Genomic DNA, 23,259 nt, shown 5'->3' with positions numbered 1-23,259 from the left:
TGCACTATATGCTAACTAACTTGGATATAAATTAAACAATAAATTAATTAAGTAATTTAGAAAAGGTAAATAACAACAGTAAAAAGGAAAAAGAAATAGCCAAAAGAATATTGAGAAAGAAGAACAAAGTTGGAGGCATCACACTTCTTGGTTTCAAACTATATGACAAAATTATAGTAATCAAAACAAATGGTATAGGATGTCTGGATGGCTCAGTCGGTTAAGTGCTGACTCTTGATTTCAGCTCAGTCATGATCTCACGGTTTGTAGGATGGAGCCCCATGTAGGGCTCCACACTGGGCATGGAGCCTGCTTAGGCTTCTCTCTCTCTCTCTCTCTCTCTCTCTCTCTCTCTCTCTCTCTCTCTCCCTGGCCCTCCCCCACTGGTGCACATTCTCTGTCTCTCAAAATAAATAAATAAACTTAAAAAAATGGTATACAAACAGACACATAAACCAATGTAATAAGGAAGTATACCCACACATATAAGGTCAACTATATATATATATCTCCTGCCATTTACAACATGGATGAAACTGGAGGGCATTATGCTAAGTGAAATTAGCCAGACAGAGAAAGACTTCATGGTATCATTGAAATGTGGAATCTTATTTTAAAAACGGGGCAGGGGGAGGGGCGCCTGGGTGGCTCCGTCGGTTGAGCATCCGACTTCGGCTCAGGTCATGATCTCCTGGTTTGTGAGTTCGAGCCCCGCGTCGGGCTCTGTGCTGACAGCTCAGAGCCTGGAGCCTGCTTCTGATTCTGTGTCCCCCCCCTCCCCTCTGCCCTTTCCCCGCTCACACTCTGTCTCTCTCTGCCTCTCAAAAATAAAGAAACATAATTAAAAAAATTAAAAAACAGGGCAGGGGGAGAATTTCATAGAAACAGAGAATAGAGTCCTGACCATCACGCTCTGGGGAATAGGGGAAATGGGGGGATGTGGATCAAAGGGTACAGACTTTCAGTTAAAAGAATACATTCAGGGGTGCCTTGGGAGCTCAGTTGGTTAAGCATCTGACTCTTGATTTCACTCGGGTCATGATCTCAAGGTTCATGAGGTCGAGCTCCACATAGGGTTCTGCGCTGGCAACATGGAGCCTGTTTAGGATTCTCTCTCCCTCTCCCTCTGCCCCTCCCCTGCTCGCTCTCTCTCTCTCTCTCTCTCTCTCTCTCTCACTCTCACTCTCTCTCAAGTAAATAAACATTAAAAAAAAAAAAAAGAATACATTCTGAGGATCTAATATACAGGATGGCGATTGTAGATAATTATCCAGTATTGTAAACTGGAAAGTTGCTGAGAATACCTATTAAGTGTTCTCACCACCACCAAAAAAATAAAAATAGTTAACTATGTGAGATGATCAAAATGTTATCCTGATCTTGGCAATCATTCCACAATGCATATGTAGATCAAATCATCATGTTGGACACTTGAAATAACATACAATTGCAATTGTCAATTATCCCTCAATAACACTGGAAAGAGAGAAAGGAAGTCCAGAGCCAAAAATCAGAATACTATTAACATGAATTGATTCTTGATAACATTAATAAGAAAATAAATTGCATTTGGAGCCTTAAAAAAAAAAAACGGTAGATGAGATCTCTCAGAAAGAGAGGGTGTTATGTCCCTAAGAGGGGCGGGTTTCCCAGGGCCTGGATGGACGTCAAGAGGTAGGAACATCCCCAACAGTGGAAATCCAATTTGACAAGAGTGGGGGCCAACAGGAGAGACTACGGAGGCTGGAGACCATCAAGTACAGCAGACCTCGATCTAACTGCCAAGGTCACAGATTCAATCTGGACTCCTCCCCAGCCTCACCCTGCTGGGGCCCCACTGCAGAAGCAGGAAGTACTGCAGAGACCCAGCTTCCTCTCTGGGTGTTTTGGCACAGCCAGGCCACCCCCTCACTCCCAGGGACCTTCCCACGTGGGGCACTGAAGCACTTTCACTTCCCCCAGGTGCCCAGCCCCTTCCCCAGCATATGGGAACAGCGTGGTGTACATTTGTTGTCAAGAACCGGATGCAGACTCTGAGAGAGAGGCCATGACAAGGTGCGGGGATGGGGCATAAGCAGAGAAAAGACAGGCGTGCTGAGAGAAGGGGCCAGAAACCCGGACAGGGAGAGGGTAGATGCGGGGAAGGTGAGGTGGGACGTGTTGGGGGAGGGACACCAGAGACCCAGAGAGAGGACAGAGACCCGGAGAAGGGAGGACCAGAGACAGAGGGCCAGGAAGAGGGGACAGAGATGGATGCAGAGATGGCAAAGCTTAGCAGGCAGTGAGGTCAGAGTGTCTGTGAGGTCGGCTGCTGTCCAGGGCTGGCCTGGGGCCCCGGGGCCCAGAGTAGGTGGGTGCAAGTAGATCAGTAGTCCCTGCGGGTCCCCCAGCCTGAGCCATGGAGACCTGGGAGGAACTACCCGACGTGTCCTTGGTGCCCACAAATCCCAAGGCCCCTCAGGCACTGGTGTGTGTCTGAGTGGGGCGGATGAGGGCGACAGGGGCCCAGATAGACAAGAAAGCCACCTCTAGGGTGTAGGGGGGGGGGGCGGGGCTCCACCTCTGGAACTTCCTCTTTCTCGGTGTTCTTCCTTTCTCCCTCCCCCTCTCTCACAGCCTCTTTCTGCCCTTCTCCTCCACTGCTAACACCTCTTCCGTTCGGTCCCTCCCCTCTGGCTGCCCACCCCTCTAGGCGAAGATGTCGGCCCAGGACAGCTGCCTCAGCCTCATCAAGTACCTCCTCTTCGTTTTCAACCTCTTCTTCTTCGTGAGTTGCCACATGGCTACCCAGCCCAGGCCCCAGCCCCTGCCACTGCCACAGCCACCTGACCTGATATCCCCCCCTCCTTTGCCCACCGCCATATTCTCATCTCCTCCCTCCAGGTCCTAGGCAGCCTTATTTTCTGCTTTGGCATCTGGATACTCATTGACAAGACCAGCTTCGTGTCCTTTGTAGGTGAGGGGGCCAGGGCTCCTGGGAGGGGCCTCCTGGAGCAAGTGTGACCCGGTCTGCCCCTAAGTGACATCCCGGGGTCTCCCTTGTCCCAGACTCTGCTTCACAGCCTGCCCACTGCTCTTAGTCTCAGTGCCTTCCTCTGGCAAATGAGTTGTGCATATGAATACTAATAAAAATGATAATAGCCATTTCTCAGGCACTTCCTACATGTTAGATGTAGTGTAGATCCTTATCAGATCCTCCCACAAACCTTCCCCTCTCTTGAGGTTCAGGGAGGGGACGTCACTTACTGGCTGTCACGCAGCAAGGAAATGGAAGAGCAGATATAACATTAATAATAATAATAATAATAATAATAATAATAGGAAAGTAATAATGGAGTAATAGTCGAAATACTGATAGCTCATGTTTAATAAGTGTGTGCCCTGTACTGAGGACTGCGTTGAACGCATGCCTCCCATGTGTCCCTGAAAATAGCACTCAGAAATAGATATCATGCACCCCTACCCCTTGGGAGGTCTAAGTGACAGATGTACTGCCAAGTGATGGGACTGAAACTTTTGGGGGTGAGGAGGGGCTGAAGGAGGAAAGAGAGACTGAGAGCAAGAGGGAGAGACTATGACCAGGGAGAAAGGAACAGAGATCCAGAGAGAAGGGAACAGAGACCTAGAGAGGGTGTTGAGGGGACGGTGACTCAGGAGGAACAGAGTGCCAGAGAGAGGGGTAGATAGCATCCCAGAAGGAGAGGAACAGAGACTCAACATGTGGCAGGGACAGACACGCAGAGAAAGAGCCCCCCCCCCCCAATACTGCTCCCCAGTTGAGTGGCTGCATGGGTGGGGAATGGGGCTACCTGGGGCTGTGAGCACCGTGCCCAATGTCACTGCCTCTCACCTCCCCCAGGCCTGTCCTTCATGCCCCTGCAGATCTGGTCCAAGGCCCTGGCCATCTCAGGAATTCTCACCATGGGTCTTGCTCTCCTGGGCTGTGTGGGGGCCCTGAAGGAGCTCCGCTGCCTGCTGGGCCTGGTGAGTGCCCTCCCCACACCCCCCTCCAATAGAGCCCCACATCCAAGGAAGGGGCTCAGCCTGATCTCCCCCACTCTGCTGCCCCCCCTCTCCCCAGTATTTTGGGATACTGCTGCTCCTGTTTGCCATGCAGATCACGCTAGGAATCCTCATCTCCACTCAGCGGACCCGGGTGAGCTTGGCTTCCCCTCCCCCCACTCCTCCCAAGCTCCTGTGGGGGACGGGGGGGGGGCGGGGGGGTAGGGAGGGGGCTGAAAAAGACGGAAACAAATGTAGACAAGAGCTGACATGGACAAAGAAATAATAGTGACAGGCAGAGGCAGACGGAAAAACATAGGGACACAGAGACAGACACAAAGAAGATAGAGATGAGGTGAGTCGAAGGAAGAGACTCAACGACGAGGATGACAGGCACGGAGGAAGAAAGACACAGCAAGAGAGAGATCCAAAGGGAAATAGAAAAAAAGAGAAAAACAGGCGGAGAAAGAAGAGGCTCCAAGAAAGAGGCAGAGACCTAATGAGAGATCGTGGGAGGCAGTGGGAGAAACAAAGACACGATAGGCAGAGATTTTAAGGAACAAATACATAGCTAGCCATTGGGTGAGAAATCGAGACCAACTTCAGACGCTCAGGGACCTCATGGGACTGAGAAAGCCCAGAAGAGGCTGGAGTGGGTCGGGGCAAATTGGGGGTGGGGAAGTGGGTGGGGATCCGGCCTCACTCTTAGCCTCTTAGCTGGAGCGGAGGGTGAAGGATATCGTGATGGAGACCATCCAACGCTACCACGCGCACCCGGAGGAGTCGGCGGCGGAGGAGAGCTGGGACTACGTGCAGTTCCAGGTGGGTGAGCCCCCGCCTACCCGGACGTGCATCCTTCCCTGTAGGTCTGGGACTCTGACAGCCCTGTCCCCTGTCCCAGGGAGACTCCGCCCCGACCAAGCCGGGGCGCCCAGCTCCAGGACCCTAAGGGTAACCCTATCCATCCACCCTACCTCCTGCGTGGCCCCGTCCCCAGATGGCAACTCGACTGACTCCTGTGTGGTCGTTTCCCCCAGCTCCCAGACCCTGGAGAGGCTCTGGTTTCTGCCCTGATAAGAATTCGCCCTCAGCCCCGAGGCCCTAGCGTGACCCCACTCCCTAACCCTGAGGGACTCTGGCCCTCACAGGACCCGGCCCACGTGAGACTCCACTCTGGCCACTCTCGTGGCCCTGACCTCTCATCCACCTGTTCCCCACCTGAGGTTGAATTGCACCGCCCACCCAATCTTCCATCCACAGCGTGATTCTGCAGCTCCTCCCACAGCCCCATGTCACCCGTGACTGGTCTCCACCAACCCCAAGTTCTTCTAACGTCCCCAAGCCTAGCCCGCGTGTGGTCCATCACCTACACCCATTACTTGGCCCTCTGCTCCCCAACATGACCTCATGCACACCACCCAGTCCCCTGAACGCCCAAATCATTTTGAATCCCTCCAGTCCACGTCTCTCTGACTCTTGTCCCTCTTCTAGCTGCGATGCTGCGGCTGGAACTCTCCTCAGGACTGGCTCAGTATCCCCAGCCTCAGCAGCAACGAGTCAGAGATGCACCGCGTGCCCTGCTCCTGCTATAATTCATCGGCGAGCAACGACTCCGCCATCTTCGAGAAACTCTCCTTCCCCCAGTTCAGCCGGCTGGGACCACTGGCGCGGCCCCGCCACAGTACAGACCTTTGCCTGGTCCCTGCAAACAGCGGTATCTACAGCGAGGTGGGCAGGGTTTGGAGCCCGCTAGGAAGGGGAGGGGCCGGCGAGGGGGTAGAGCTGTGGTAGGGGTTTGCTCCCCAGGAGGCGGGGCCGCAGGACCTGGGAGGAGTCTGCAAGTAGGGTGGGGCTACGAGAAAGCGGCACAACGGGAGGGGTGGAGCTCCCCAGAAGGGGCGTGGTTTGCGGGGGCGGGGCCTAAAAGAAAAAGCAAGGCTGAAAGGAGGGTTGGACCGGACGAGGTGGAGACTAGAGAACCCTAGTAACTAGGGATGCGGGGTGGTGCCTGAAAGAGGGGTGAGGGCTGGGCTAAGGAAAAGTGTGCACGGGGTTGAGGGAGAATCCCAGAGAGGACCCTACCTTTAACCTTTCCCTATATCCCTAGGGCTGCGCGCGGAGCATCCAGAAGTGGTTGCACAACAACCTCATCTCCATAGTAGGCATTTGTCTGGGCGTCGGTCTACTTGAGGTAATTTGGTCCCGCCCCTATTTGCGATTAGCCCTACAATCCCTAGATGGCTCCGCCCCCAAACTGCGCGCCTTCCCATTCTCCGGGAAAGGTGCAGGCGTGATAGAGCTTCAGCCAATCCAGGCTCTTCTGCCTCTCCGCACAAGACCTATGTTCTGTGAGCCCTGATTGGTTGTACGCAGGGAGTAGGCGTTCCCGCCTCCCTTGGCGTTCTAGCGCTCTGCTCTTGGCTGCAATATTCCTCCCTTTTCCCGGCAGGTGAGTGTGGCGGGGCTGAGCCTGCTACTACTGCGTAGGGCGCTCTGCCGGGAGCGCCAGCTGCAGGTGCCGGACGCCTATGGTTCGAGGCCCGGGCTTGGTCCCAGGGCTGATGGCGGAGGCGGCGGGCGCTGTGGTGTGCTGAGCAGCAGCGGGCGTAGCGGCGGTCTCTGGGGTGGCTGGGGCATGGCGGACGCCTGTCCCAACTGGGGGGACAAGTCCCCACAGGTCAAGCTGCCCATGGCCCTGGGGCCCTGGCCGCTTTGGGATCAAGACGAGGAACAACCTGAGAACGGGAGCGTGGAGGTGGAGGTCGAGGTGGAACTAGCGGCCGAGGGAGAGGGGGAGACAGATGAGCCTCCGGAATAAAGTACCCTGGGCTATCTCCGGATCGCACTCCTTCCCAGACTCCAAACCTGAGCTAGACGCAGCTGGGCACCTCTACCCCACCCTATTCTTCTTCCCATCCTCCCTCTCTCCCTCGCATCTTTAGTAACTAACCCCAAGCCTCCAAATTCCCATCCCTGATCCCATCTTTCACAACCTGGCCCAGCTCTCCCTCTAGCCCCACCCACCTTCTACTCCCTTCTCCGCCCCCCATGACCGCGCCCCCAACCCAAATCTCCTGGCTTTATTTTTATCCCCTGGCCCCACCCCTTTTTCTCCCTCGGGACCCCCATCCTCCCTACCCCCATCACCCTCGCCAACATCCCCTGGACCTCTCTGACCAGGTCTCCTTTCTCTATAGCTCAGCTTCATGACGCTCTCCATATTCCTGTGCAGAAACCTGGACCAAGTCTACGACCGGCTTGCTCGGTACCTTTAGGCCCCGCCCTTCCCAAAGCCCCGCCCTGACCCCTTCAAGTGCCCCAGAGGCTTCCCTGTGGTGTGTAAATATTTGTTCAACCCCTTTCGCCCCAGCCATTGAGTCCTCAACCTCCTCATTTCCCCGGGGACCCAGATGTCTGCCTGCCCATCTGCTGTCACCTCTCCCGCGGGACCTGAGGCTTCTGGTCACCAGCTTCCTGCCCCCAAAGATACCTCATTTCCTTGCCTCATGTGTTGGCCTACCGCACCTCCCACAGGATTATTTTTCGCCCAAACCCCAAATAAATCCCCTGCGTTTTGGTAAAATAGTTTTATCCTCTGTCAAAACACGAACCAACACACTTTGCGGGTGAGGGGAGGCAACACAGCATAGCCCACGTCTCATTTAGAAGAGAGGATGAGATGAAAAGACTCACCCCACTGCTTGCCCAGCTGAGAAAAAGTCACAACCCTAATACCCACTTATAAATATCTCTTGTTATATTAAAAAAAATATTTCCAGGGCCCACCTGGCTCTGCTCCGGCACAGAAAGGGTTAACCTTCAATATTCGATCTTGATCTTAAGGTCACAGGGTGAGGGTGGTAAGGAGAGGCAGGCTGGGAAAGGGAGATGGGGGTGTGCTGAAAGACAGAGGGACAAACCATATCAAAGCCCCCCCCCCTCCAAAACATCCAGAACCAAGTTGGGGGAGGGCACCTGTTAAGAGACTGAGAAACCAGTGCTATACCTCAGGGTTGTCTCACTCCTGTCCCCAGTCCCCATGCTCTGGAGTGATCTGTCCTTTCAGACACCACTGTGAAGTCCCAATATCAGGATCCAACCTTCCAGCTTGCCACCCAGCTTTGTAAGGTCCCCTCTAACAGGGATCAGCGCCCCCTCCCCAAATAAGCATGAAGAAAGCTGGGGGTCCTTCCTGGAAGGAGGGTATTCCGGGCATGAGCCACTTTTGGGGTCCCCTTTCAGTCCCTGACCAGACGGTAAATGTGGTGCTGGGCCCCCCGCTCGCTGGTGGAGACCTCAAAGACGTAGGCGGTGCAGAGCAGCAGCTCCTGGGTGTCTCGGTTTGTTACCACCTGCCAAGGAGGCCAAGAGAAAGGAGGGTTTATGCAGAAAACAAAAACAAAACAAAGAGGGAGAGTGGGGACCACTGTGCCCTCCCCAAGGTGCCATGGGATACCCAGGGAAGAGGTCCCCACCTTATCACATTCCCTAGGGAGTAGGGAGAAGGGATGCCTGACATGTCAGTTTCTTCATTCGACTGTTGGCAGTGAGGGGACTCACATGAGATGGCATATCAGAGGTAAAGGAGTCCCACCGGATCATGTTCCCTGAGCTAAGGTTAAGTTCCCTATGGAGGAGGTCCCTTAAACTGAGGATCCACCACGGGATGTCCTCGAGGTCAGTTTCTCCCATGAGGAGGGATCCCCCTGTGTCAGGGTCCCCAGGCTGAGGGTCTGTCGTGGGCACTCCCCACCACATCAGCGCCCCGGCTCCGGCCCAGCCCCAGTGCATCACCTGGAGGATGGTGAAGTTCTCCAGGACACTGTTCATCATATAGCGCTCGGGCAGCTGCCGAAGTTTGTGCAAGAAATTCACCAGGTACTCACACATGGGTGAGCGCAGCAGGCGGTACACAAACCTCCCGTCCTCCAGCTGGGCACGCTCCGTCTGAACCAGGATGGGGGCGCAGAGTAGGGAGGACGGTGACTGAGAGACACAGGGGTCACCCCAGGAACTGAGCCCCACTCTGTGCCCCTCCGATGCCATGCCCACTCCCCACCGCGGTCATTTTCCCATTGCTCCATCCATGGTGACCCGAGATGGGACCTGAACCCTCAGGTTTCCAACTTGGGATCACTGAGCCTGCAAACCAGGGACCCCTCCAGCCTCTCAAAACTGTGCTCTGAAGCCTCAATGACCTCTGAACTGCACCAACCTCCAGGCCCTCAGATACCCTCACATCCTCCAAAGACCCCTCCACCAGGTCTCCAGACTCTATATGACCTCTGAGTTCAAGACCCCTCAAGTCCTCAGCAATCCCTAAGTGTGGCCCCTGAACCTCCTTGCCCTGCAGATTCCTCCATATCCCTAAGAACCTTCTGAATCTTAGCAACTATAAATCTCTGTACCACATGTAACCTTTGAGCCTTCAAAGTAACCCCTACATGCAACTTTGGATTTCAGTATTAGCTCCCAGCCCGTGCATTAAGTCCCCAAAGAGGATAAAACACTCCCCCACCCCCACCCCCACCCCACCACACAGACACTCAAGTGCGTGAGCTATTGCACCCCCAAAGTGCCAGGTGGCTGGGTGCTCACCCGCCCGGAATTCTATCCCTCCAGCCTCACCTCCACCTTCTCCACCACCTGCTTGCCAAAGGAGCAGACCTTGGAGGAACAGGTGAGGGTCATGTGCTCCAGGCTCTCGTACTGGCTGCTCACTCCATAGAAACCACCACTGCTGCCGCCGGCCCCTACCTCTTCGCCACTAGGGCCCCAGTTCAGGTCCGCCTGGGGGATGGGGAGGGAGGCACAGGTGAGTTGGAGAGGAAGTTCCCTGTAAATGGTGGGGACGCCTCTAAAGTGGGAACTCTGCCCCATGGCCTGGTTCCCCCCCATAGCCCTGCATTTGCCCACCTCTCTTCCTTAGCATTCAAGGTCCCTGCTTCTCCATGAGCCTGTTTCTGGAACACACCCACCCTTCCATCAGTATGGGAGAAGTCTGGCTTCCTAAAATGGTCCAATAACTCTCTCTCCAGTAACTCCACCCCCAACAAAGGAGCCCTGGAATTCAACTTTCTTCTCTTGGAGCCCCCAACTCAAGAGGTTAGCCCCTTCCAAACCTCTGGTTACTATGGAGCCAGCTACTCCCTAGCAACCAGAGACGCCCTCACAGAGGGAGTTACTTCGTGGCCCTGGGCGCTAAGGCAAGTGGCTACTCCCTAGCAAAGGGGCCTGGGGAAGCCAGACTCCTTTCCAGAACACTCTCCCAGGCCCTTTCAGCCAATCCTCAGCTTAGGGGGCAGACAGTCCATTAATTAGGCCAAGTAGGGCCCAACGAAGCCTAAAACCTCATCACACCAGTGGCCTGAGTTCCTTGGGCACCTTTTTGGGAAGCACACCTCTTCTTCTTCCTAACCTCAGCTGCTGACCTGACCAGGTCACTCTCTGAGGTGGTTTAGTCCTCTCCTCAGGGCCCTGACTCCATCCATCACCCTGACAATGGCTACTCCCAGCCTTCCCAGCGGCACCCCTGCAACCCCTGCTGGGCTTCCTAGGGATCGTTCTCCTGATCTGGGACCTGATAAGGCCTGTCTCAAGTCCTAACACGTCTAAGACCTCGGCAGCACATCCCCAGAGCCGCCTTGGGCCACTACACAGTAGAACACTTTATAATCATGCAAAGCTCATGAACTTCAAGCCCTCGGCAGGCTTCCTTCTAGGAGGCTAGATCATGCCACAGCTCTGGTTAACAAGAGTTAACACCCCCTAAACATCCACGATGTTTATTGGGCCCCTATAACATCAGCCATTATAGTGAACACCAAACCAGATGGGCCTAAGAAAGACCCAAGATGGACCCTCTTATTCATGATTACATACATAGCACTTGGCATAGGGCCTATATATAGTAAGTGCTCAATAAATGACTGTTAAATAAATAAATGCCTTCACAAAGCCCCTTCCAGTTCCATCAGTCACTTCCTCAAGACCATTCTCTAACAACAGGGTCTGCTAGGGTCTGTCCTCTGTTTAGAGACCAAATTCCATGACTCTTATTTGCTAAGGGACGGGAACCATCCCTTAGCAACAAGGCTTCACGTGGTCAGGTGGGGTGCAGGGAAGTCTGGAAGGTTGCAAGCCAATCCCTAAGTCCACATCAGTCACACCACTGGTTGTGGCAAAGTCTAGTGGGACCCGGGGAGGTCCAAGTCCTCTCCCTACGCCTGCACGGGTCCTATCCATTCCTGGCCTGGGGATAAAATTCCTCTGTGTTCCTTGTTACAAGGGGGCTGACACTCTGAGCCATGGGGACTGGTAAGGCCTGAGCTTGTCTCCCTTAGAGCCAGAGGCCACGTGATTTGTGAGCGCTTTTCTTTTGGTGGCAGAACTCACCCAGAACTTGACCAAGAAGAAGGCGTGAGGGGGCCCGCGATCGTACAGCTCCCGCAGGCCACCCTTTTTCTCAGGGAATTTGTCATAGATCTGCCGGACGTCCACACTCTCGAGGGGGGGCGCTCCAGGGCTGGGGCAGTGCTGGCTGATGTGTACAAACAGGTGCCTCTGGTACTGAGAAGGGTCGGCCATGAATGAGGAGTGACAGATGCTCACTTGCTCAAGCCCATCCCATACTGTACCCCCAGCAACCCACTAGCTGTTTCACACCGTCCACCCAGATGCTGGGCCTGACTCCCCAGAACTGTCACCATTCTCTTCTGCCCCCCAATATTTCAGTCCCCAAGCCCTGTCCCCTGCTCTCCATCCCCACTGCCCTGTCCTCTCCCACTCTCACCCCAGCCTCCTCCCTGGCCTCCCAGCCTCCGATCTCTACTCTCCAGGTCATCCCTTACAGACTCCCAGAGCCCTGGACCTCCCCTGCTCACAGCCTTTCCGTGGCTCCCCAGAGCACCCAGGACAAAGCCCACACCCCCCAACCTGGAGGCTCTCACAAATAGATGCTCACAAATGTTCAGTCAATGGATGGAAAGATGGATGCATGGATGGATAGAATCCACACAGCCCAGATCAAGACTCCCCATCTCTCCATTCTTATCACTTCTTATCCGTATTCTGAAATTCTCCTACCTTCCCCCATCTTCTCTTTCAATACAAGTCCTCCCTCCATCTTCCAAGGCCCAAGACTATGCAAATCTACCTCTTCCTGAAAGCCTCGCTTGATCAATCAGATGGGACCTCTCTTTTCTATGGTTCTCCATCACACTCAGGAGAAAGTCTGGGTCCCTTAGCTTGGCAATGCCACGTCCTCCAGAACCAGCACCTGCCCACCTATCGGCAGCCTCACCAGCCCCCACCATATTCAATTATTTGTTTTCCTGCGAACTTCATGCTCTTTCTGGAACATAAAGTTCTGCACGTGGTATACTCCCATGTAACCCTCAAAGCCAAACTGAACTGTTGTCATCTCAAGGAAGCCTTCACTAACTTCCCAGGCAGAATGACTCCTTGGTACACCCACAAAAACTTGAGCCTCCCCTATCCCAGCACATATTCAACATTCAACAGACATCTCCTGAGAGACCTACTGTGTGGGCACTATTCTGGCCCCTAGGGCTACCAGGCAAAATTTCTGGCCTCATGGAGTCCGCTGGCAAAGACGGAAAATTTTAGGGGTCCCTGGCTGGCTCAGTCGGTAGAGCATGTGACTCTTGGGGTTATAAGTTTGAGCCTCACGTTGGGTGTAGAGATTACTTCAAAATAAACTCTTTAAAAAAAAACAGCTTAAGAGAAAGAAAGAAAAATTTAAAACTCAACCCACAGATAATATAAATCTCAGAGAGTGACAACTTCTTTGAAAAAAATTCCCAAAAATCACAGTAAGAAGGTCAAGAGTGATGGCAGCTGGTATTTTCCATGAAGTGGTCTGGGAAAGCCAATCTGAGAAGACAAGCAAAGGCCTGAGTGAATGGAGGGAGAATGTGGGAACTATCTGAGGAAAACATATTCCAGGTGGCAAGAATAGCAGATGCAAAGGTCCTGAGGCAGGAGTGGGCCTGGTGTGTTTGAGAAAGAGCATGGAAGCCAGTGCGGCTAGAGCAGAGTGGGCAAGGGTATGAGGGCAGGAGGCGAGGACAGAGCAGGAATGGGGGTCAGATTGTGCACAGCCCTGTGGGCAACTGAGAGGACTTTAGCCTTTGCTCCAAGTGAGATGGGAGGGTTTCAACCTGATCTAACTTGGGTTTTACAGGACCACCATACACAGCAATTGGTGTTTATTTGGCTGTAGCAGAGACTACTATGTGTTCACAAACCCCTGTTCCTTTTCACGCAGCAAAACTACACTTCCCAGACTCCTTTGCAGTTAGGTGTGGCCGCATGACTAAATTCTGGCCAATGGGATGCGAGCAGAACCTGATAGTTGCCACTTCCAAACCAGATCCATAAAACCTCCTGCACAATTCTTGAGTCTCTCCCTTCCACCATCTGCTGGCCAGATGCAGGGAATCCAGCAGCAGATTCTGAAGCCCTAGAAAATGTCAGAACCACAAAATGGAAGGAGCCTGGAATTTCCCGAAATCACTGTGTGGAAGCCTCCTACTGGACACCTACATGGAAACGTTACAGGAGAGAGAAACTTCTAGGATGTTCATTCCCTGAGGGTTTAGGGTTATTTCTTCTAACAGTCAGCCCACCCTGACTAATACGGCATCTGTCTCCATCCTAGCCCAGGAAAAGCTCAGGCCTAGAAACAAGACCTGCCTTTCCAGGTTCCCAGGGTCCACCACAAAGCCTGGCACACAGTAGGCACCCAAAAATGTTTCCCGAGTGAACACGCAACGGCCTGGGGAGTTTCTCTGAGCAACCTAACCATGACCCCACGACCATCCAGTCCCTCCACGCTAGTGGTTCTCAAAGTGTGGTCTCCAGACCAGCAGCATCAACAAATGTCTGGGAGAGGGTTAGAAATGCAAATTCTCAAGCCCCACACCAGACTCTACCGCATCAGAATTTGAAGGTGGAGCCCAGCAGTCTGTGTTTCCACAAGCCCTCCATGTTACTCTGATACCTGCTAAAGTCTGAGAACCACCGCGTTATGCTTTCCCTCCCTATAACTCTCTGCATTCCGACCCCCACCCCCCCACCCCCCGCCAGCGACTATTCTAAAATTGCACTCACAGAGTCGACTGCATCCGGCGGTTCCACAAAGGCTGAGAACTCTACCAGCTGCAATCGGGCAGTGCCCAGGGCCCGAGCCTGCCAGGCTGGGGGTGACGGGGCAGGTGGGGGCAGGGCAGGGGGTGAGAGGGCTTGGGGGGGCTCGTACCCTAGAGAAAGAGAAGAGAAAAGCACAACAAAAATTGCTAACATGTATTAAATACATCAAGCATTCTTCTCTCTTGCCTGCCTCTGCTTAGAAGCTAAAAAAGCTACATACTCACTTTCCCAGCCTCCCTTGCAACTAGAGATGGCCATGTGACACAGTCCTGGCCAATGAGACGTTAGGGGAAATCTGCTGAGGGGCTTCTGAGAAGGAGTTTCTTCCTGAATGAAAAAGACAGAACTTGGGGAGGAGAAAGCTTTTGGCCCTGGTCAAGTGCCGCTTGAGACATGATGCCTGGAATCACAACAGCCATCTTGGGACAATAAGAGGCCAAAGGACCTCTAGAGATGCCAGGTCTGAGATTGCTGAGCTGCTGAGCCAGCACAGGAGCACCCCACCTCCAGACTCCTTGTTAGGTGAAATCATTAAAGCCTTTATTACTTAAGGCACTATTAACTTGGGCATTCTGTTTCTTGCAGCCAAAAGCATTTCGAATTGATGAATCTGTGGAACCTGAGAGTTCTCTTTCACCAGTGTGAGTTCTTAGGACCATAGCCTCATGGACTTCCGGAAGCCGTCTTTCTTGCCAGGTGGGCAGAGCCTGCCTGGCAATGAAGCCACCACACACCACAGGGGAAAGCAGAACCAAGCAAATCTGACACTACCACTTGAGCCCCTGGATCCAGCCATGCCTGAAGCCACAACTCCTGAAATATCAGTTACCTAGACCAACAAACTTTTTTTTTTTCTTTTTCTTTGTGTCATCGAGCTTGATTTGAGTGTCTGCCACTTGCAGCTGGAAGAATCTTGACTAATACACCTCCTCAACGTCCTTTAGGTAGCAAGTGGCAGAACACAAACCCAGCGTCTCCAGATTCAGAGGCCACGATATTAACCACTACAAATTCTATCACTCATCTTTCCTCAGACCTGGACCTATACAGAAATGCGTTTCCTGATTAATGGAAGGGGAAGGAAAGGCAGCCGGGATTGAGGAGAGCGGGGAGACAAGGAAGGTGGAGAGCAGACTCTTACCTGGGAGGTCAGTAGTTGGGGGGGTCAGTGACAACGAGAACGGCGTCTGTGAGAATGGCTTCACACTGAGGGAGAAAGGAAGCTGGGGGTCAGCAAGGTCGAAAGATGGTAACTATACAGGCTAATGTTTACTCGGGGACACCAAAAGCCAGACCCTATAGTAGCATGTTATGGGCAAGAGTTCACTGAATCGGGGCCCCTGGGTGGCTCGGTCGGTTAAGCATCTGACTTCAGCTCCGGCCATGATCTCGCGGCCCGTGGATTCGAGCCCCACATCAGGCTCTCTTCTGTCAGCTCAGAGCCCACTTCAGATCCTCTGCCTCCCTCTCTCTCTGCCCCTCCCCAGCTCACTCAAGCTCGCTCTCTCTCTCTCTCTCTCTCAAAAACAAACAAACATTAAAAAAAAAGAGAGAGAGAGAGAGAGAGAGTTCACTGAATCCTCACAGCCCCCGAGAGCCTGGAGTCTGCCTCAGATTCTGTGTCTCCCTCTCTCATGCCCCTTCCCCGCTCTCTCTCTCTCTCTCTCTCTCTCTCTCAAAAATAAACACACATGAAGAAATGGGAAATGTGGAGAAAGAGGAGGGTGAGGGTCAGGAGGGTAGGAGAAAACGACCAACGGTCAGGAGATGGGACGTTAGTCCAAAGTCTGGGGTGAGGAAGCAGCGCCACAAAATCTAAAGGAGTGCTGTCCGATAGAACTTTCCACAATGACAGACATGCTCTACATCTGCCCTGTCCAATATGGTAGCCCCCAGGCACACGTTGCTGCTGAGCACATGACTCATGACTACTGAGCACGAATGTGGCTAGAGTGCCTGAGGGACTGACTTTTTTCATTTAATTTAACTTTAATTAAATGAAGATTCAATAACAGGCTGTGGCTAGTGACTGTAGTATCTGACAGAACAGCTCTAGAAACCTATTACCTATGGGTAGCTGAGAAGATGATGGTGAGATTGAAAGGTCAGAGGTCATGGAGACTACACTTGGGGTCAAAGGTCAGTAAGAGGTCACGAGTCAAAAAGACCAGCAGCACCTGGAGGGCTCAGTCAGCAGAGCATACAATTCTTGATCTCGGGGTTGTGGGTTCGAGCCCCACATTGGGTGTAGAGATCACTTAAAAATAAAATCTTGAAAAAATAATAAAAATGGGGACTCAGTCGGCTAAGCGTCTGACTCTTGATTTCAACTCAGATTGTAATCTCACAGCCGTGAAATCGAGCCCCGCATCCAGCTCTCCACTGACAACTTGAGATTCTCTCTCTCTCTCTCTCTCTCTCTCTCTCTCTCTGCCCCTCCCCCACTCACTCTCAAGCACACACACACTCTCTCTCTCTCAAAAACAAATACACAAACACTTAAAAAAAAATAAAAATTCTTAAATTTTTTTTAAAAGTCCAGGGGCACCTGGGTGGCTCAGTAGGTTGAGTGTCTGACTTCAGGTCATGATCTCACGGTTCATGAGTTCAAGCCCGGCGTCAGGCTCTGTGCTGACAGCTCAGAGCCTGGAGCCTGCTTCGGATTCTGTGTCTCCCTCGCTCTCTGCCCCTCCCCCGCCCACCCTCTGTCTCTCTCTCTCTCTCTCTCTCTCTCTCAAAAATAAACATTAAAAAAATTTTTTTTAATAAATAAATAATTTAAAAAGTCAAAAGACCAGGATCAGAAAGACACAAACTCCAGGGACCTTCAGATCTCGACTCCCAGGGCCCTTGGCCCAGTACTCATCCCAATTCTGAAATCTCAACTCCAGTACCCTACCCACTGACTTCATCTCTTGTCATCAGGGCTGCTGGCCACACGCCACCCCTTCAGAGTGGCCCTTCTTGACACCTGTCTAAATAGAGCACATACACCCTGCTTTACTTCCTGCACTTATTCCTTTCGCATGAATGCTTATTTGTTTACGTGTTTACTGTCGGTCTCCTCCCCTCTCCAAACACGTCAGCTCCATGAAGGCAGGGATTCTGTCTCACTTATGTAATGCTGCGTCCCAATCTAAACGGAGGACCAGGCACTTAACAGGTGCTCAATAAACATCGGACTGGCCGGTGGCTTAATACCTTCTCTCATTTCCTGGAACTCACCAGACCTCAGGATCTTGGCACATGCTGTTTTCACTGCCTAAAATATTCCCAACCCCCCTTCTTCACCTGGTTAAGTCCTACTCTGCCTGCCTTCAACGTTATCTCCTCAGAGAAACCCCCAGAACTCTCTTCCTCAACCCAGAACCTGTTGCAGTCCTCTGCACCATATCACATACTCTTCGATTCTGTGTTTAGGCAGGTGATGAGTTCGTTAACATTTGTCTCCCCGTTGACTATCAGCTCCCCTAACGGTGGGACCCCAGTGCCGACCCACCCCTCCTTCCAGCTCAGCCCCCTTCCCGCAAACCTGCAGTTCCTTCAGCCAAGGGGACCTGTCCTGATCTTTTCCAGGGTCCCAGCACCCCCCCACCCCCCCCCCAGGGAACTTTCTTCTCTCCGTGGAGCCCAGATGCCACAGCATGGCACTTCACTCGCTCTGGCAACACTCTCAACGCCACTCGTCACTGTCCTGAGGCCACAATGCCCCACCAACACCCAGCTTCGATCCACTGGCTCCTCTCTGGGCTGAAAACTGCACTTCCCATGAGTCTCTGGGGCCTGTTTCTATTCTGCTAGGCTGGAAACACATTCTGTCACCCTTAGGGCTCTCTCAGGGCTAAAATAGACATTCCCATGTACTTTGGGGACCTATTTTCTTCCTTTCAACTCTGAGAGAAGACTCCTGCTCTCCCCTCAGGCCCAAGAACACCTCTGTGGGATGGGAACAAGCCTACCCATGAGCCTCTGGGGTCCAGACAATCTCACTGGGATGCCATTATCCCCGTGGACATCCTCCTGGCCCCACACATTCATCCAGTCCCACACTGAGCTCCTTTCTTCCCCAAACCTGCCCCTGCCCCAGGACACATATCTCGGACTGTGCCACCAACCCCAGTCACCAGCCAGACCCCAGGCACGGTCCTTTCCTCTGCCCCTTGGCTCCCAGCCCATGAGGCCCCAGCCCCATCCCTCCTCCTGACTCTCTCTGTCCTGTCCCCCTTCGCTGTGCCAGCTCAGGCCTCATCCTATTCTCCAGACCATCACACAGCCTCCTCTCTGGGATTCAAATCCAGATAGCTAGCTGCAGAATCCGTGCTCACAAAGGAGTTGGGAGCTGGAAGGTGGGGTAAGAAAGGTCTGTGTGGAGGAAACAGGCCTGGGGGATGCTGACCCAGAACAGAAAGTACTCACTCTGGAACATTCCAGGGGGACCCAGAGCCCCCTGACCAAAATTGGAAAAGCTCAGAGGCCTGAAAAAGAGACAAAAGAAGGGGGTCAGTCAGTCAGTCCCCTTTTGAAACCGCAGCCCCACCCCTCCCACAATCCCTAAGCCACCTGAGGACCAGCAGGACCCAGTTTGGCCTGCAGGGAAGGTGCTGAGATGAGCTGGGCTGAGGACATGGTGGCCATTGTCTGGAAAGCCTTGTCCTTGGAAACCTGGTCCTGGAGGAGAAGTTGGGGGTCCGCATTAACGGGGAGTCCCAGTCGGCACAGCAGGGGTAGGTCAACGCCAGGGAAGGGCAAGCGAGGGGAGAGGCAGAGTTGGGGAGTCAAGGCGATTGGGGGAGGGCACAAATCCTTCTTCCTACAGCCCTCTGCCCCTCCTGGCCCCCTCAGGAATGTCTGGGGGAAAGGAGCGGAGGGGTAGGATGGGCAGGGGCACTTACCACATTCAAGGCCTGCCCGTGGGGGTGGGGGAGGGTGCCAAAGGAGGAAAGAAAACATGACTTAGGAAGTGAGGCCTGAGTTCTCACCTTCCTGCCCTCTCAATCCCTATAGCTCCCCCACCCTGAGCTGAAAAATGGGAGGAAGGGGGAGCAAGGATGAATACGGAACAGGAAGGAGAGAGGGCCAGGCCTTGAGGGGGAAAGGGGCTCCTATACCCAGAATATAAGACAGTACACAGCATGAGGGTTTCTAGGTCAAGAAAGAGCCGGAAGTCAAGGTTTCCGGATATGCAGGCAACAGGAAATGAGCATTTCAGACCCCGAGGGAATAGGCAGCGAACATTCCCTAGCTTGGACAGGATAGAGACAGGACAGCGAGGTCCAGAAAAGACCAGAAGTGAAGATTTTTTTTTAGACCTGGAGAGAAAGGAGAGGGAGGCTTCTGGGTACAAAAAAAAAGGAACAGGAAGTGGTGGTCCCCAAATCCAAAGGAAGAGGCGCAAACAAAATAAAACAAAACCAAACCCCTCACACCCAGAGGAGGAGAACATGAGGGTCTCAGGCCAAGAGGGAAGCGGAAATCCGGAGAATGAAGAAAAGGGATGTGAATATCTCCAAACAAAGTGAAGATTTCTGGACACGGAAACAATAGGCAGGCCAGCCAGGGACCAAAAAAATGGGAAGATGAACCAGAAAGAGATGAAGAGGAGGTTCTCATAGCACAAGATGGGAAGGGGGGACCATCAGGAGGAGAGGAGAGGGAGGGGGAAGATTGCAGTAGCCAGAGGAGAGGCCTGACACCCTATCCTTCTTGCCTGCCCTCAGCTAAATCTCTGTTCCCCTCTCTCTACAAATCTCTTCCCCACCCAGGGCTTCTATCCAACCCCCTGGCTGGGCCACGAACCCCCCACCCTGGATCTCTACTTCCTCAATCTGTCTACCTCTCTGTGTGACTCTGTCCCCATCTCTGGTTCTCTGTTACCCACTCTGGGTCTCTCTCTGTCCCCCTTTCTCTGGATTTCTGTTGACCTCTCTCTCTGGGTCTCTGTCTCCCTCTCTCTGAACCTCTGTCCCTCTTTCTCTTTGGGTCTCTCTGGGTCCCCTCTTTCTGATCCTCTGTCCCCCATTCTCTGGGTCTCTGCCCCCTCTCCCTTGGTCTCTGTCCCCCTCTCTCTGGGTTTCTGTCCCCCTCTCTCAGGGTCTCAGTCCCCTTCGCTCTGGGTGTCTGCCTTAGTCTATACCTTGAGCTTGGACTGGATTTCCCTTGATTTCCTTCGAGCCAGAACCTGGATGTGGCTAGAGACCTGCGGGGAGTGACAAAGAAGGGATTCAGGCCACCGCCACTTGTCTCTTGCACACCCTCTCCCTTCCCACCCTCCAGGTGCCCCCCGGAGCTACCAGAACATGAAAGATGACAAACACACAGAACATGGTAGCTGTCGCAGGTGCTTTGCTGACACAGATGTGTCCACAGAGGCTAGTCTCTTCTCATTAACCCTACTCATCTTCCCCAGACCCAGCAAATCCGGTCTTTGGCTCTTTCGGTCCAGCTCCCTCTCTAACACACTGGGAAGAAATCCATACCAAAATAGGCACAGTACAGCAAACTAACAGAGGTGCCAGCCAAGACAGACAAAAGCACACGAACCAGATCCTTCTGGAACCTGAACCCATCCATGGTAGGATGGCCCCAAGAAGACAAGCCCGCCCCAGAGAGAAGCCCACAAGTCAGTCCTGAGACCTGTTTGCGGGTTCGGGTCTTCCCTGTTCTCAGCTTGATGTAGCGGGCAATCAGTTCATTCCGACCTGAAGAGTCAAAGATGGAACAGAGTTAGACCTTCGCGGGACTTCCCAACAAACAGGACACCAGGGAAGGGGACAGAAGCAATGGCAGCCAGCTGGGACCGCCATGTGGAAGAGGCGTTACCGCCTCAGGCTTTGGAGCCAGACCCGCCTGGGCTCAAATCCCAGCTTCACCGCCTACTGGTTCTGTGACCTTCGGCAAATCACTGAACCTTTCTGTGCCTCAGTTTCCTCCTTTGTGCAAACAGCGATGCCGGCTCCTGCCTGAGTCCCTGTGAGCATACAATGTGCTTGGACCTTAACGCCATTTAAGGCTCCAGAAATGTTGGTCGTGATCTGTATTAATCAGTGGGGGCCAAAGACAAAAGAGAGGGGTGGACTCACCATACATCTTGCCTTCATCAGACAGGATGATTTTCCGCCGGCCACATGGTGGGTAGATCGCCAGGGCCTCCTGGAAGCTCTGCTCGATGTCTGGACTCCACACACCTTCTGCGTCTGGGCCCCCATCTCCCCCAGCCCCCTCGCTGCCGCCGGTGCCCTCCTCACTTCCTTCCTCACTTCCTGTCCAGCCACTGCCATCGTCCAGGGGGGCCCCAGCCCGGGGTTCCCCCATCTGGGCCTGGAGGAACACAGAGCTCAGCAAGGTTCCCCAACCACCCCAGAGAGCCTTCAGGGCTGGGGGGGCTAGGAGTTCAGATTGCTGGGTCTGAGGGAGGCGAGGGCTGGGGGCCTGGATGTCTGGGTCTGAAGGAAGCTGGGAGCCGGGATCCCTACGTCCTGCAGAAAGGGGCTGGATTTCTGGGGAAGCTTAGGGTGAGGGTGAGAGTGTCCTCTGTGTTTCCAGGGGAGCCTGGGTTGTGGCGAAGTCTTGAAGACCCCAGAGTAGGGCCTAGGGCCCATGAGGGCCGAACCTTTGGGTAAGGATTACTGGTTTCAAGAAGACAGGAGTCGGGGCCTAGCTGCAGGGAACCAGGGTGTGGATGAGATCTTCTCAGTCCCATCCCAAGAACAGGTGCTAGGATGTGGACAGCAGCTGCTAGAAAAGAAGGAGGGGCCTAGGCCATAGTAAGATGGGGGGGGGGGTGTCCAGAGAGGGGAACAGAGATCCAGTGAGAGGGACAGAGACCCAGAGAGCATGAGACAGAGTCCCAGAGAGGGGGAAACAGAGATCCAGTGGGGGGGTGGGGGTGGGGGGGAGACACTCAGAGAGAGAGCAGATAGAGACCCAGAGAAAAGAGGAGGGCAGACCCAGAGAGGAGGGGACAGAGACCCAGAGAGAGGCGAGACAGAGACTCAGGGCAGAGACTCAAGCCGAGACCAGGAAAGACCCACAGAACCACAAACTGGGGGGCAGGGGCGCCCTGCCATCAGGAGAGCCAGAACAAAGGGCCCCGGCGTCCCCTCCCCCAGTTTCCCACAACCCCCATCAGGGGAGGGGCTGGCCGGCGAGGGCGCCTCCCCTCTGGCCCCCGGCCCCGCCCCTTCCCTCCCCTCCCCCTGCGCCTTGGGCTCGGATCCAACTCAAGTTCCCAGTGACTTTCCGGAGGCCAGGAACAGGGAAAAACTTTTTCCAATACAGTCAGATCCCGCCTCCCAGGCGGCTCCACGTCTTCCACAGTTTTCCCAGGACCCCAGAGTCCGGGCTCCCATCCCCCTCCTCCCTCGGACCCTGAAGCCCAGGCCGAGACAAAGACCCCAGGCCGAGCCCAGTGGCGCTGAGGCGTTCAGGACCCCCGTAGGCCAAAATCCCAGCCCAGCTCTCCCCCATGTGGCCAGACAAAGGGACGGAGGAGCCGGGTAAGAAAGGTCCCCACTAATTTCCCGCCCCAGGGCCTAAACTTCGGAAGAGGCAAGACTGAAGATCCAGAAAGCACTGTAGCCCGCCCTATGCCACCCCGGGGGCCACCTTTCTCCATTAGGAGGACCAGGCGCCCGCAAATGACACACGGAAACCAATTCGGTCAGAAACACGCACGGGGTCCTTTCTCACTTCAAAACCACATCGCCGCGTACACTCACACCCCCCAGACACACCCGCCAAAGTCCCCGGCCCTCACCCACTCCCGAGCGCGCAATCCCAGACTCAGACCCATCACCAGACACCCCAACTCCGGCGAAAGTTCCAACACCTCACTAAGACTCGGTCACAAGCGCAAACTCGGGGCCCCGGGCAAAAAGAGGGCGGCAAGCAATCCCGAGACGGTCCCACAAACACCGCAACTCATAACCCGTAGCTTCCCACCCCAACTCACACACCCCAAAGCTGGATCCCCGACTCCCGCCGGAGCCTTCCTACCTCCCGGCCTGGGGCTGGGGAGCCGCGGGCGGGCGGGGCGCTGCGAGGGAGAAAGTTGCCCGGGAGCTTTGTTTGGGAAAAGTGGGAGGG

General features: G+C 54.0%; 3 protein-coding genes across 10 annotated transcripts in view; 1 reads left to right on the top strand and 2 right to left on the bottom strand.

The window, feature by feature from the left end:
• The window catches only part of LOC131499995 (orphan sodium- and chloride-dependent neurotransmitter transporter NTT5-like), a 79,835-nt gene extending 73,653 nt beyond the window's left edge, over positions 1–6,182 (bottom strand). The window contains exon 1 of the mRNA XM_058708637.1: positions 6,085–6,182. The gene's annotated coding sequence lies outside the window, so the exon portion shown is untranslated. The remainder of the gene's footprint in view (positions 1–6,084) is intronic.
• CD37 (CD37 molecule) lies at positions 1,932–7,585 on the top strand. Of its 6 annotated transcripts, XM_058708650.1 has the most exons (10): positions 2,154–2,461; positions 2,693–2,767; positions 2,884–2,956; positions 3,860–3,984; positions 4,082–4,156; positions 4,720–4,824; positions 5,494–5,730; positions 6,110–6,193; positions 7,200–7,267; positions 7,373–7,585. In XM_058708650.1, exons 1-10 carry the CDS (start codon positions 2,399–2,401, stop codon positions 7,377–7,379), a joined length of 912 nt encoding a protein of 303 aa, XP_058564633.1. In that variant the 5' UTR covers positions 2,154–2,398; the 3' UTR covers positions 7,380–7,585. The 6 variants fall into 6 exon arrangements, with proteins under 6 accessions (XP_058564635.1, XP_058564634.1, XP_058564631.1 ...); XM_058708652.1 differs by lacking the exon at positions 2,154–2,461 and adding an exon at positions 1,932–2,055 and having other exon boundaries at positions 7,200–7,585; XM_058708651.1 differs by having other exon boundaries at positions 2,148–2,461; positions 2,884–2,952; positions 3,883–3,984; positions 7,200–7,585.
• Positions 7,586–7,736: 151 nt separating this feature from the next.
• Positions 7,737–23,248, bottom strand: TEAD2 (TEA domain transcription factor 2). 3 transcript variants are annotated; one of them, XM_058708645.1, is made up of 13 exons: positions 23,170–23,248; positions 21,255–21,492; positions 20,809–20,873; positions 20,309–20,371; positions 19,068–19,079; positions 18,736–18,843; positions 18,592–18,650; positions 15,317–15,381; positions 14,137–14,285; positions 11,398–11,571; positions 9,631–9,792; positions 8,797–8,949; positions 7,737–8,354 (listed from the first exon to the last, which is right to left on the bottom strand). In XM_058708645.1, exons 2-13 carry the CDS (start codon positions 21,484–21,486, stop codon positions 8,241–8,243), a joined length of 1,356 nt encoding a protein of 451 aa, XP_058564628.1. In that variant the 5' UTR covers positions 21,487–21,492; positions 23,170–23,248; the 3' UTR covers positions 7,737–8,240. The 3 variants fall into 3 exon arrangements, with proteins under 3 accessions (XP_058564628.1, XP_058564629.1, XP_058564630.1); XM_058708646.1 differs by having other exon boundaries at positions 23,130–23,230; XM_058708647.1 differs by lacking the exons at positions 19,068–19,079; positions 23,170–23,248 and having other exon boundaries at positions 21,255–21,969.
• Positions 23,249–23,259: the final 11 nt, after the last annotated feature.

This window comes from Neofelis nebulosa, chromosome 17, assembly GCF_028018385.1.
Source record: "Neofelis nebulosa isolate mNeoNeb1 chromosome 17, mNeoNeb1.pri, whole genome shotgun sequence".
Taxonomy (NCBI): Eukaryota; Metazoa; Chordata; class Mammalia; order Carnivora; family Felidae; genus Neofelis; species Neofelis nebulosa.
The sequence above is the reverse complement of the archived record's forward strand: the minus strand, read 5'-3'. Positions and strand labels throughout refer to the sequence as shown.

Excerpts from the sequence above, each read along its gene's own strand:
- CD37 (XM_058708648.1), top strand. The coding sequence starts at position 2,399 with ATGGAGACCTGGGAGGAACTACCCGACGTGTCCTTGGTGCCCACAAAT. Across the intron at positions 2,462-2,692 it reads CAAATCCCAAGGCCCCTCAG|GCGAAGATGTCGGCCCAGGA; the intron begins GCACTGGTGTGT and ends CCACCCCTCTAG. Across the intron at positions 2,957-3,859 it reads CAGCTTCGTGTCCTTTGTAG|GCCTGTCCTTCATGCCCCTG; the intron begins GTGAGGGGGCCA and ends CACCTCCCCCAG.
- TEAD2 (XM_058708645.1), bottom strand. The coding sequence starts at position 21,486 with ATGGGGGAACCCCGGGCTGGGGCCCCCCTGGACGATGGCAGTGGCTGG. Across the intron at positions 18,651-18,735 it reads TGGGTCCTGCTGGTCCTCAG|GCCTCTGAGCTTTTCCAATT; the intron begins GTGGCTTAGGGA and ends TCTCTTTTTCAG. Across the intron at positions 9,793-11,397 it reads TCTTCTTGGTCAAGTTCTGG|GCGGACCTGAACTGGGGCCC; the intron begins GTGAGTTCTGCC and ends CCCATCCCCCAG.